Consider the following 14,094-nt stretch of genomic DNA (forward strand, 5'->3'; position numbering starts at 1 on the left):
TGGTTACACAAAAACTCCAGTTTTGCAGCCTGTATCTAGAATACTTATCCATGTACAGGTTGACAAGAGATGGTGAGAGTGAACATAATTTGTGAGTTGCAGCCAACATTCACCTCTTCACCTGAATCATGGCAAATGGCATGGATGTCCCACATTCACCTCTTCACCTGAATCATGGCAAATGGCATGGATGTCCCACATTCACCTCTTCACCTGAATCATGGCAAATGGCATGGATGTCCCACATTCTATGGACGGCAAAATCTGGGCATGGGCATCTGCAGCCATGTTTCAATAACACAAATTTGTATCCTCCCACCCCCCACCAACACCAGATTCGGAATGGGCGGCCACTATTGAGCTATATTGCAGTGTAAAGAGTTCCGCCTCCTCCTAACAAAGTATATAGCGCAGACACAAACTACTCTCAAACCAGTCAGTTAAATGTGAACTGGGGTACTCTTATGATATTGCTCATCTTCACAGGATAACTCCCTACTGACTTCATCGACATTTCATTACGGTAGGCTGCATACAATACCCTTTAGGCTAAGGCCTATATGTGTCATCAGTAGAAGCTGAAGTAGCTAAAATTGGTTAGGTCTTGTGAAAATATGGGTCAGCTCTTTTTAGTATTACATAGTCTCTCTTTAGTCTTACCTACCTGCTACCTCACTGTTAAAAAAATGTCCTGTTAACTTAACCTTACTTTTAAAAAGTAAATAGTACTCATCTCTCTGATAAAAAAAAATCAATCAGAATGCCTCTGTGAAGTTATGGGGACACTGAACTGCAATCTTTTGAATGCAACGTTAAACAAAAGTCACTGTGTGTGATACCCTCTATTGCATGGCGTTGCCATATGGCAACAGATGATTTATCTTAGTGTTTCTAATTGGCAGTAACACAAAACCTACATTTTACTATTTTTATTTGAAAAAGGGGATTTAAATTTTGATTTAAAAAAAGAATTGTTAGGTCACATGACTAGGATATATTGTTAGTACTATTTCTTCAGATAGCCACCATGGTGACCACTACCTCTGGGTGGTCAAAAGTCTTAATTTAGGCATAATTTTTTTGAGAAAAAAAAAAAATGAAAACACCATCTGTACTATGTAAACATGAAGCATTTATCATTAAAACAACTTTATATATAATTATTTTTTTGTAAATTGGCAAAATGTATTTGTTGCCATATGGCAACACCATGCGAATATGGAACTTTTTATGTCCATTCAAATGAATGGCATCATAGGATTACAATAGGATTGCATAGTACTACAATACTTTTTTACACTTTTATTTGTGATTCCAGACATATTGGAGTCTTTTAGGATAATGTAAATGTTTACCAATTTGCAAATTGTCTGTGGAATTAGGTTCAGATAGTATAGAGACTGGAGCGGTAAAGACATATTTTGTGTTATTTTCACTACACAGTCAGCTGTGTTTCATCATTTTTATTTGAGATCTTGGGAAACATAAAGGCACATTGTTGTCTTTTCCATCAAAGAAGTATAAGGATTATATAATGCTGCAATGAGGAGAAAAACATTGATGTATAGCGGATAGAGACTGCAGTCACTCATCCTGTCTCTTTGGCTACAGCTTTAGCACATGAGGCCCAAAGTTCAAGGGCAAATGGGGTGACCTTTCTCTCCTCTCACTATAAATGGTGTAAGAAGTGGGCTGGCTTTCTGTGGAACCATCCAAGGCATTCCCAGTGTGTACCTGTTGTATGAACCGCACTAGAGAACCTATAGGTTGGGTTGACCCTTGAATGTGGGAGCCTTCATTCATATCCCAATGTGGGGTATAAATGAGGCATGGCTTTACAGGGTAGAAGAAGTCTGTCAGGGGAGTATGTGAAGGATGCCTATGTCTCTCTGTGTGTACACACTTTCTGAAGGGGAAGACTCTATGACTGTGCGGTCTCACTATAGTTGAATATGTCCTCTGACTGCAATAGAACCCTATACATTTGAGAAATGAAAGTCATCCAAATGAAATACAGTAATTTAAATGATGACATTATTTAATATAAACTTTGGTTTTGATCACAGCAATTACTTTATGGCCCTAAAGGAAGGCTATGTCCAAGGCGGACTACACTATGGCAATATTACCATATAGTCAATTTATTGCCCAAAATACAGTTACATTTGTATTATATTAGGTTTACAAGTAGATATATCAGAGCATACCTAATGTAAGCTTAATTTGGTTCATTTCTAAAATATTTATAATTAAATAAAAAGTTTTTAAGGAAAAATGGGATTTTACAGCATTTTCCACGATTGCGCAGTGTTGCCAAACTACAAATTACCCCCCCCCCCCCCCCTCTAATTTTTTTTAAACTTTTTTTTTTTAATTTTCCTTATTTAAAGCATTGTACTGTAAATAAGAAAAAAACATAAACACATTTAAGTATAGGGGAGAATTCATGCAGTAGAGGGTTAAAGATTTGATTAGATTCCATGGACGCTTGCCTAAATCCCAAACCTGGCTCCCTCAAGATTCTGGTAATCAAGTTCCAGTTCATCCCCCAATGTAAAAAGCAGTGGATTGGGCTGGGCTCTCCGGGCTTCAGCCTTGGCACATACTGTAAGCCTGGTCGTTTGTGTACGCATGTGCCTGCTTGCAGTCAGTTGCCTGTTGGTTGGTTGAAATACTTTTTAAATGGCATGTCTATTTTGTCTCAGCGGACCTGAGATGAGAATAATCTCAACATGGCCGTATTCTTGTTCAACTGCTTTATCTTGTTGTCAGTCGACCGTTATATTGCACCGCTCACGGATGCATTCGGAATGCAAGTGCACAACAGCAGGTTACCACAAAAAGGCAACCTGAACAACAGAATCCTCATCCACAGAATTGATCTCCTCGAAAGAATTGTTGAACTATTAAGGTGATTCTAGACTAGTTTAGACTAGTAGTTAGACTAGTATAATATTCTCAGGGGCCCTGCAATAGAAATGGTAGCCTACTTGAGAACATGCCAGGAACCAGTAAGCCTGTGACATTCTCTTGTCCGGTATTGACCAGTAATAGAAGACAAGTGCATCAAGCTTACAGGGTAAACCAGTCATACTGTGTTTTTCAACCGCTGTTCCACAGCACACCAGTTTGCCATGAATGATCATCAGGTGTACCACGGCACACTTAATTGGTCCAAAAACAAGTATCATTTAGTTGTTGCAAACAGTAGGCTATGCCATTGTTGAGTCTAGTGCCTGCAATATAGTGACTTGTCAAGTAAATAAATATTATATTTCATGTCAGTGGGTGGCTGTAAATAGATAGCCCTGACATCATGGTGGGGGCAACGATCACTGGAGGTGTCAGAGTAACTCTGAGGAAGACGCAGTGCGTCGAAACGTCAGTCTTTTGTGCACCACAATAAAAAAGTTATTTAGTAATCTGAGTGCTCCGGTCATCTCTGGGTTAGTCTATTAGAAGTAGCCCAGCCAGCGTTTCTAACTCTCTATTCATCTTTTCCTTTTACTTGTAGCCATGGACGACACAACTCTCACAGTAGCAACAGCCATTGCAGGCAAACCTACAGGTAAGCACTGGAAACCAACATCTTGCTGAAGTCTTGCTGTAGAGATGAAACAATGCTACAGAGAAACAGTATAACATATTGGGCCTCATGCAAGAAATGCTATACAAAGGTATTTTCTTCTTTTTTTTTGTGCCTCTGATTTGTTCTTATTATGACGTCGCTAACACCGGTGCACATGAAACTTGGTGGGCATGTAGCCCCAGTACAGACTTTTACGAAAAACATGAATTTGGTCCCCAGGGGCTACTCCACGCCCGCACTTTTCACTCAATTCACTCAATAGCACCATCTGCAGGCCGATGGGTGTACAGTCACTATAGATGTTCACAAATGTATTTATTTTATCCCCCCATGAATGAAATTCCACAAAACATGGCATACTCCCAGAGGATGTCAGGTTAATCTTACACATGAAATTTGGTGCAGTTCATAACATTTCATCTGAAGATAGGGGCAATTACAACATAATATTGCATTTTCATTTTTTACCATGGGGTTGCAAATCACAAATGAGTCGACTGGTTATAAGCTAAGTTGATACGGGCTCTTGAGACCAACATACCATAAACATTTTGTCATCCTCTGTGCCACGGTTCAGGTTTTTTGGGTTTGGGGGGGGGGGGGGGGATGCAGCATGGGGGTGGAGTGGCCCCCGGGAACCAAACTACATTTTTCCGTAAAAGTCTACAGGGGCTACATGCCCACCAAGTTTCATGTGCCCCGGTGCTAAGGTGTCCTGGGAATCGTTGAGCAAAAATTCTGGAAGTAGATGACGGAAGAAGAAAAGAAAAACTTTAACAATCACGATATGACCGCTACACTAGCGGTGGTCATAATTAGTGTCCATAAAGGTTGGGCTTTTCCTCATTTTCTTAATTGAATTACAGTTTTTTTCAATTGCTTACACACAATTTTTAAAACCGAATTCTTTTCAGCAAAATTTAAGCACAGCTATCCAAACGCCACAATCAGTTTGCATAATTCCTAGATTCTTTGCAAAATGAAACACTTCAGTCAAAACATGCACTTCAGTCAAAACATATACACATATTTGTAAAAATGCTATTAGTTGTCATTTAACAAACACAGTCGTCAATGATCAGACACTATTGCAGCCAGTTTCACACTGCAGTGATAAATGCGAAACACATTTGTAAAAAGAAAAATTAGGAAATAGCATGTGCTAGATTTTTGCCCAGACATTGTAATGTAAGGGATCATTTAGATGTCCAAAAAATAGTGACAAACCCACAACATTCTTCATGATTAGTTCGACATAGGGAAAGTGTACATACTGTAAATAGGTCTATAAACTTGCACTTGCACTGTACAACACTGAAGACTGCTGTAGACTGAATATTTCAAGTATTTCTTTCAATACTTACAGCATTTCTAACCATAATCAGTTACAGTAATCAACCAATAATGAAATCAATTGAACAAATAAAATCTGTAGACAAACAAAAACTACTGCACTTTGACTCTGAAGAGCAACTACTGCTAAAGCAACAAGACTGTATAGCACACCTGAGTGCTGCGTTTTCAATTTTGCACATGTGTGCTTACACACCTGGTGGATCTGATTATCCAATCTGTTAATTAGTGTAGTCATTGACAATCCGGGGCTTTGTAATGACAAGGAAGTAACCTCACAATCCTTATCTGTGTCTAAGGTGTGGAAATGTGTGTAGAGTTTTACAAATCACTGTGTGTAATGTTTTGCAAAAATTCTGGGAACAAAATCTACATGTCAAACTCATAAACCTTGAGTTGGCAGTACTCAGAAAATCTTTGTAAACTCAACCACATACGAAAAGAATGTGAGGTGATAAAAAAAGCCCATTGTTTACTCAGAAAAAACAAGTTGCATTTACTTAAAAAAACAGTATCAGGTATCAAGTTGTGTTCACTTAGAAAGTGTAAGCTTATTAAATGTTACTTACTCAGAATAAACAACCTGTGTTCTGTTCACTTAAAAATGTAAGTTCATTGACCTTGAACTTGAACTTTTTCAAGGCAATGAGTTTGCATACAATTTTTAAGTAAAGTCAACTTGTCGACATTTACAGTGTGGTTTAGATCACATGCACAACACAACATGGCAAACATTTGCACTTGGGGGTAATAAGAGATCTTAATGGTAGTGTTGCTCTCCTACTTTTTCCTTTCAAAAGAACATTTTGTGAAAATGTTGCTGTGTTAAGCCCAATTTTAGCCATTTCATTTAACCAGTTATACTGCACATCTCTTTTGTTGTGGCTGATGGTGTCTTTGTTACTTGTTTGTAATCACAACAAAAACTCTTTAGTCTTTACAGATAAAGTGTTATATATGCGGAGTAAACTCATACGCACGACTTCAGATGCCACTCTCAGAGCCCTGCTGGATGATCTTCAGACACCCACCTCTCGCATGCCCCCCGTGATTACGAGCAGAGAGAGGAATGAGGTTCTGCAGAAGAACAGTGTGACTGAGGACCAGGTGACCTGCCTGGTTGACATGGTGCAGAAGAAGGGTGAAAAGGCCTGTGAGAGGTTTCTGAATCTTCTTAAAGAAAAGGAACCTGGCCTCGAAGGTGAGCTTAGTTTTAAAGAAACACTCCACCGTTTTTTCATATTAAACTATGTTATTACCTTAACTAAGACGAGTTGATACATACCTCTGGCGCACGGCTCCACGTTTTCCCTATTAAAATACAGTTACACGAGTAGTCACACAACCAAGTATGGTGAGACAAAATAAAACGTGGCGCTTTTCTAAGTGGTGGAATTGGGAGCACACGAGTGAGGATATTACTGCGCTGAGTTGAAGTGCTCCCAAGTGCTATTCCGCCACACATTATAGTTATCCTTCTTACTCGCTTAGAAAAGCGGCACGTTTTATTTTGTTCGGTTTGTTTTAGATTGATCAGCTGAACAGCTGTAACTAGCTGGTTAGTAGCTAGGCGATGTCCTTAGTTAAAAACCTACCGAACACAGTAAAGCTTAGGCCCCGTTCACACACACACACTAGTGATGCGCGGGTCGGCCCGTAACCCGCGGACTCCGCGGGTAACCCGCGGGTCGGGTTGGGGCGGGTAAAGAAATGATCACTTTATTTGCTGGGCGGGTTGGGGCGGGTCATTAAAAATAAAATTACATTTTAAAATCCATGTATGTTGCGTGCAATTCCCTATAGCCTATATTAAATGAACCGTATGTAGGATTGTGGCCAAAACAGGCTAGCCCACTGCAATTACTTTCAAAATACTGTTGCGCGGCGTATCGCCTCTCCCTCCCCTCTGAGTCGCGGTTGCCAGCTTGCTGCAGGATCCAACAGGAACAGCAACAGGCTGCTTTCAATGGCAAGTGCTAATGTTGTTTTCCTCCGCATAATGACAGAGAAACGAACTCTGATAATGCATTGCTAACGTCAGCATTGACTAGCCGTTATTATTTCCCAAACAATTCCTTAACCTACCTTTTCAATTCAATGAGCCACCTCCTCCATATGGCTCCACATAACGTTACTTTGCACAAACATTCATAACTTGTTTGTTCGACTGTCATAGGCTATTTGAAATGTCAATTTACACTAAGTAGCTTACAAGTAGGCTAAGTTAGCCAAACTGATGAATCTTTATCTGTCCAGGAGCAAATTAACAACACTGACTGTCTTCAAATTCTTCTCCGTTTTCAGCCGCCTCAATCTCCTATACAAATCCTTGTTTTATTTCGGACGTATTTCGTAGGCTATAATGTTATTTAGCCTAGATTACAAACGCCGCTTCGTAGGTTTTTGCTGTGTATTTCGAGATTTTTTAAATGTGTAGCCTATCATCTTGTTATAATGACCTGATTATCGTTCATATTCACAATCATAGCCTTTGTTGTTGTTGCCAGTTTACAGGCGATGTTTCACAATGCCCAGTATGTAGCCTAATAGTCGCGGGTGCGGGGCGGGGCGGGTTGTCTAAATAGATACAGTGGTGCGGGTCGGGCCAAATAATTTCATAAAAGCGGGACCCGCGGGTTGAAAAAATACCCGACCCGCGCATCACTAACACACACACACACGCAGTATCTTAAAAAAACAGAGACTTTTCCCTCTGTTTGTGCCTTTTGTTTACAAACGGTGATTTCGCCTCTGAATACGATTCCTTCTAAAAACTCGGGCAAAAGTGGAGATTTAGGAAAACTCTTGTTTCGCGTATGAATGTGAACTGAGAAAAACAAAGAAAAACTGAGTTTTAGGCAATCTACGCACCAAAAGTGCACCAACGTCACAATATGTGGCAGTAGGCCTAGCCTACTTGCATCTGCACAAAAATGCGACCAATGTTTACATTTTCATTTGGCTATGTTGATCATGAATGCATTCAGAGTAGGCATAGCGAAAACTTTTCTGAAAACTGACAAGTGTGCACGATGTTATTTTTGAAAACGGAGGGAAGGAAATATTTGTTTATCAAAATGCCCATGTAGCCTATGTGTGGAAGAATGATCTTCGGTCCGTGTAACGCTTTGCAGTGCTTTGTTCTATTTGCAGAATTCACATGAAAAAATAGAAAATGGGTTCAAAACTTTCATTATCCATATGTCAGACTACTCAGCAAATGGACAATTGATGCTATTTGTAACTTTCGAGTGTGGTTTTTGAAACGGCAAATAATGAATTTGAAACAAAAGTAAAATTGAGTCCATTTTCCAATTTTCCATTTCTGCATCGTGGTTGGACTGAACCAAACGCGCCTAGGGATGTACGGATGGCGCCTCTGGCCAGTTGTAGAGATCGAGTTATCAAGTCAAATTCATGCCAAGTGAGCTCGAGACGTAGGCCTATCTACCAGACCGACTGATCATTCCCTCACCTGCGCCCTCGATGGTTAGACTTCACAGACCTTCAGATAGCCTACAGTAACTTGTCACATGCACTTGTTGCAATCTCTGCTGATGGTGTGTGTGTGTGTGTGTGTGTGTGTGTGTGTGTGTGTGTGTGTGTGTGTGTTGGGGGGGGGGGGGAGGGGGGACATATCGTATACAATACATTTGTTCACGGTTGTTGACGGTTTGAATAAATGTGAGCAACCCTACCCATGAACAAAAACCTCTCCACCAACATGCCTACAGAAGCTGTTAAACAACAAGTTGACAAGAGTAGGCTAAGCCCATTAATAACATCCCATTCTTAACCCAAGCAGACATCGGGTGAAGTGAAACCTCTGGGCCACAACGCAACTCTCCGGTAACCCCCAGCGTTCATGGTTCAGTCCATCCCCAAGCGCAAAAACACAAAGTTAGAATATGAGTCAATGTTTGACTTTCGAACTTCTAAGGAGAAAATCCCAAAAACACTCAATGCAAAAAAATAAAACACGCAACAGTCATCAATTTACCAAGTAGTCTGAAAAATGAATAATTGAAATTTGAAAACATTTTTTCATTTTTTCATGTGAAATCTGCAAATAGAACAAAGCACTGCAAAGCGTTACACGGACCATCTTCTCATTCATCTTACCTTAATAACATTTGCTGAAATTATCCAGGTAGCAAGCATATTATAGACATGAACTGAACAATACTAGCTGACACGACTGGCTAACACGACATCCACGTGAATTCTGTTAATGTTAGCCTACTACCACTAACGTTATACTGTATGTAAACCACACAATAACAATATGGCACGTTTCTGATAGCCTATTTTGCCAGAGTAAGCATTAGTGGAGAATTATAATTTCAGTTGTTAAAAGTAGTCAAAGCCCAGTATGCAAATAGTCTCTTCACTAAGTCACAATATTGTTTTATATTTCCTTATTGGATTTATTTGAAAACTGTAATGTAGGTACCTGAGTTTGAGCTTGAACCAAAAGTATAATTATTGCAAGTTGGTATTGCAATTGGTTTACAATCTGGTATAAAATCTAATCACTCACTTCATTAGAATCATGACTGAGTGCCTCTTCTTTGTAAAAAACATCTTTTTTGTAAACCTTATTACTGTGGATTCTTCAACATTCAGTCATCATGCCAGTAAAATAGACAATCTCAAGTATCTACTGCAGTAATTCCTCGCTCAACCAGTAGAAAATGCTGTGAACACTGCTTATTAGTGATGCGCGGGTGGGCTTTTTTTAAAACCCGCCCCAACCCGACTCTTCAGGAGATCCAAACCGCCCCGCCCAATCCGCAAAAAAATGTTCGAATTGTGACCCAAATCCGACCCGACCCGCGGAAAGGAAAAAACACACGTCTTTCGTAGCCTAATTAGCCTAATTCTCCCACATGAGGACAACAGCGGGTTACAATAATCGGTCATTTTGACAATCTGCGCTCTTCCACACCATAATCTGCAGCCTAGACATAGCCAGTGTAAATCTCATCTTCATGGACATAGCAAGTTTCCATTCATATCTCCCCTTGCAACTTCATAGGCTAGCCTATTTTTGCGTGAAACACTGCCAAGCATTTAACAAGCACAGCTGTTTATTCGTGTATACATAAGCAAGGTGTTCTCGCATTGTGCACAACCTTCGATATCCCAGATCATATAGGCTCCATGTCCATAAAGTAGCGAATGCGCGATTGACTTTTTTCAGTCAGTCACGCATGGCGCAATTGGGTGCTGAATTTAGGAGAAATTATGTTTTGCGCTCGACCACACCTCCTGTATTGCAGGCGCATCGCCACCTAATATGTCGGAAGTTAACAAGTGAGAAATGTGCATTTTTACTTTTTTGACCCGACCCACCCGCAATATTTAGAAAAAACTACTAGGTCTACCCAAATCCGCCCAACCCGCGGGTAATGGGCTGAACCGCGCATCACTACTGCTTATGCATGCATATACCGAGAAACCGTTTTGAAAATTACAGTGATATACATTTTTGGTCATAGGCCTACTGCTCAGCACTAATCTCTTGTTTCTTCAAACTTCAGGATGTGCCTCACACTAGCAGCATCTGCAAAACTATATTGTGATAAGAATTGACAATCGATCAATATGGAAAAGCATATCATGCTAAAAAGAATTTCCATATCGCCCATCCCTAACCAACAAACAACTCAAACACAAAGACACATTAAGATTAAAGCGTTTCAGAATGGCTTGATCGCAAGTCGGGTCGGATTTTCTGCTCTGAGACTGATGAGGAAGACTTGTGTCCCAAAAAGGGGCGATGCCCTGAGTTTGAATTCAGTGGTCTTGAATGATAACTAGCTAGGGTGCGTCTAGATTTCTAGGGTATGAAAACATAACATTGTGCGCAATTAGATTTCTAGGCTATTTTGAGAAAATCCACAATAAACAAACTTCCGGGTTAAAATGTTGAATTTCACGTTTTCGCATAATTCAACAGTATTCAGTCTACAGTTTCATATCGTGAACAAATTTCACAAAAAACATACATTTTGACTGTTAAACCAGGTGAAGATACAACACATTAGCAGTCATTCCCGTTGTCCATGCCGCTTAAAGAGTCAATTCACCTCATAACTCCACCCACTTCACATTTCTGAAAACGGCTTTCAAAATGGGCGAGACGTTCTGAAATTTGGAGAGGGAGTGCAGCACTGCTGCAACCAATCAACCATGAACCGTGATTTCATGTCAATCTGGGAATGAGTGCTGCAGACATGGCTTATCACAGGTAGGCTAATCAGGGCAGCAGGTGTTGGGCCGTTTCCTTCCTAATTTGTAACGACCCGGTGACGTAGTGTTGGACGAAAAGTACAGGACTTCGTCAGCATCCCAATAGCATTTTGGACCAACATGCCATGGCATGTCTCAAACTGTAGTATGCGTGGAGAGCAATATCTCCAATACAAAATCAGACGAAATGTTACTTTTGTCGAGAAACACGATTTTTGTCAATATTAACCCTGGTAATAGTACAGTTCACCACTTCTGAGTATTTTCAATCAATCAACAGCTCAAAAAACATATTTTAGGGTGCAGTGACTCTTTAAAAAGGTGATTTCTCCTCTTCTAGCATATTGTGATGAGAGAACCATGTCAACTTTGGATGCGGTTATCTTAGCGATAGTTTTTGTAATACCATCAATATACATATCGTTGGAAAGCTAAGTTTATGGCCGTTCATGTGAACACAAATAACTTAATTTTGTGCATTTTACCAAAGCAACTGGTTTCGCCTTGCAGGGTCACATTTTTATGTGCCCGCCCGGCTTAGTTTGGACAGGGCAATAATGGTACTGCAGGAATTGGAAGTTTCTATAATTTGAGTATTAACAGTCATTAATTTCAGTTGATATAACAAATTTCATTTTCATACTTTTTTAGATCAGAGCTTTACGTTGTCCATGTATAAGAAGACTATTACCTCCTTTATCAACACCGTAAGGGAGAAAAACTCGCAAGTTTCAGAGGACACGTTGCTAACTGACCGCTACACTGAGCTGCTGATCGTCCAGAGACCCAGAAGGCAGAAGGAGAGAAAGGAATCGACCACTTCCAAAACGGCAAACTTATTCAATGCTAAAGGAAGTAAGGCATACAAATGCATCACTGTGGACCAGTTCTTCAGCCCTGATGACAATGGTGATGATCCTAAAGCAGTCATTCTTCAGGGAGAATCTGGATATGGCAAATCATTTGCAATAAAGAAGATCATTATTGACTGGGCATCAGGAAACCTTTATCAAGATCAATTTGAACTCCTTCTATACCTGGATTGTAGAAAGCTGTCTGGAAAGATGAGTGTGGTGGATCTTGTATGCGACTACTCTCACACCACAAAATATGCTCCGTTGATCACACAGAAACTGAAGGAATCACCAGATAAAGTGCTCTTCCTCATAGATGGAATTGATGGCTTTCAATTCCCAAAGACCAAAATCAGTGACTCATTTGTCAAAGACCCTTATGAACCAGCTCCTGTTGCTGAAGTTCTGAGTTCTCTGCTTAAGGGGCACATCCTGAATGATTGTTTTCTGCTGATCACCTGCAGGGCCGCTGCTTCAGATTATCTGAGCAAGCTGCTCAAAGCCCCTAAGTGTTCCTGTGAGATTCACGGTTTTTCTGAAAAGGGGATACATGAGTACTTCCAAAAGTTTTGTCAAGATGAGAAGCTCCCTGAGGATGCATTTTGCAGTGTGAAGGCAAATCACACACTCCTCAATATCTGCCAAATTCCATTCATCTGCTGGCTTGTCTGCAAAGTTCTAAAGTACATGATGGAGGAAAAAAAGAATGCACTGGAAACCACCACTTCAATATTTGTGGAATATGTGTCCAATGTGCTAGGTGATCAAACTACTCCCCCACTCCCCACTCTGCTAAAGAGTCTGAGTACACTTGCAAAGAGTGGGGAAAAGGAGAATCGAATCATCAATGAGTTTGATAAGAAAACTGTGGAAAGACATTTGAGCAAAGTCTCAGATCCAGCCAGCCTTCCCTTCCTGCACAAATTCTACAAGAGTATGGTGACCCGCCAGAAGGAAATGTTTAAGTTCATGCATTTGAACCTACAGGAGTTTTTTACTGCATTGTACTACACCTTAGATGAGAATCAAGATCAAGTCAACAGGCTGCTTAGTGAATATAAAGACAAATCCAGTGTCTCACCTGTCATCAAATTTCTGTTTGGCCTCTCAAATAGTGAGGTGATGAAGAACTTGGAAGGGGATCTTGCGCTGTCTTGCGGCCCTAAAATTCGAACACAGCTGGAAGAATGGATTCTTCAACTCATTAAAAACAGTGAAGAATCACAAAAAACTAACATGATGACCCTCATTCTCCACTGTCTCTATGAACTGCACGAGGCTGAGTTTGTCGAACATGCCATGGGGCTTTGGGGTGAGATAAAGTTTGACTGCATTCCCTTGTCGAAGACAGACTGCTGGGTGCTGCGGTACTGCTTGCAGTGCTGCCCGACCTTCAGAGGCTTAGATCTCACAGAGTGCAACATTACTGCAGAGAAGCTGAGGATGCTTCACCCTGTATTGGGCAATTGCAATAACCTGGGGTAAGTGTGTGTGTACAGTGGGTACGGGTTGAGAATGCACCTTCTCCCGCGGGACTCCCGAAGAGATCCCGCAGGCCGTCAAGCCGATTTATTTCGAGGCTAAGGCAATGTACCCAAACAACCACCAGGTGGCAGAAAGTTTCATCCCGCATTTCAAAATGATGAAGACCGTATATCCGTCAATAGTCGACTCCTTAGGTGCTGTGTCCACCAAATGCGTTTTTTTCCGCCAGAGCGCCCAAAACCTCCTCCTCTCGGCGCTTCGATAAGTGTTTATTGTTGCTAAGTTACCAAAACCAGTGACTGTTTATAACGAGAAGTGCTATTGACGAGCCCGGCGCTGTTCTAAAAGTTGAACAGATTTCAACTTTGAGCGCTCTGAGCGCTGCGACAAAAAACGGTCGGCGCCGGCGTTTTTTTCCGCCGAGGGCGCTCAGCGCTGTGAGCGCCGAGCTACATAGACTTAACATTGAAAATTGTTGCCGTCGGTGCAAAAAACGCGTTTGGTGGACACAGCACCTTAATCTCATTTAATCATTACAATGAAGGTGATGACTGGCGA

The 14,094-nt window shown here is 40.8% G+C and overlaps 1 protein-coding gene across 3 annotated transcripts in view; it reads left to right on the forward strand.

The window, feature by feature from the left end:
• The first annotated feature begins 446 nt into the window (after positions 1-446).
• LOC134062908 (NACHT, LRR and PYD domains-containing protein 1 homolog) overlaps positions 447-14,094 on the forward strand; it is a 29,592-nt gene continuing 15,944 nt past the window's right edge. The window contains exons 1-4 of one of the 3 annotated variants that reach the window (XM_062518830.1): positions 447-523; positions 3,515-3,568; positions 5,877-6,143; positions 11,849-13,532. In XM_062518830.1, the coding sequence (XP_062374814.1) occupies positions 3,517-3,568; positions 5,877-6,143; positions 11,849-13,532 (2,003 nt within the window). In that variant the 5' untranslated portion in view covers positions 447-523; positions 3,515-3,516. The remainder of the gene's footprint in view (positions 524-3,514; positions 3,569-5,876; positions 6,144-11,848; positions 13,533-14,094) is intronic. The other 2 variants (XM_062518831.1, XM_062518832.1) reach the window with 2 other exon arrangements.

The sequence above is a fragment of the Sardina pilchardus genome, chromosome 2, assembly GCF_963854185.1.
Source record: "Sardina pilchardus chromosome 2, fSarPil1.1, whole genome shotgun sequence".
In the NCBI taxonomy this organism is placed as follows: Eukaryota; Metazoa; Chordata; class Actinopteri; order Clupeiformes; family Clupeidae; genus Sardina; species Sardina pilchardus.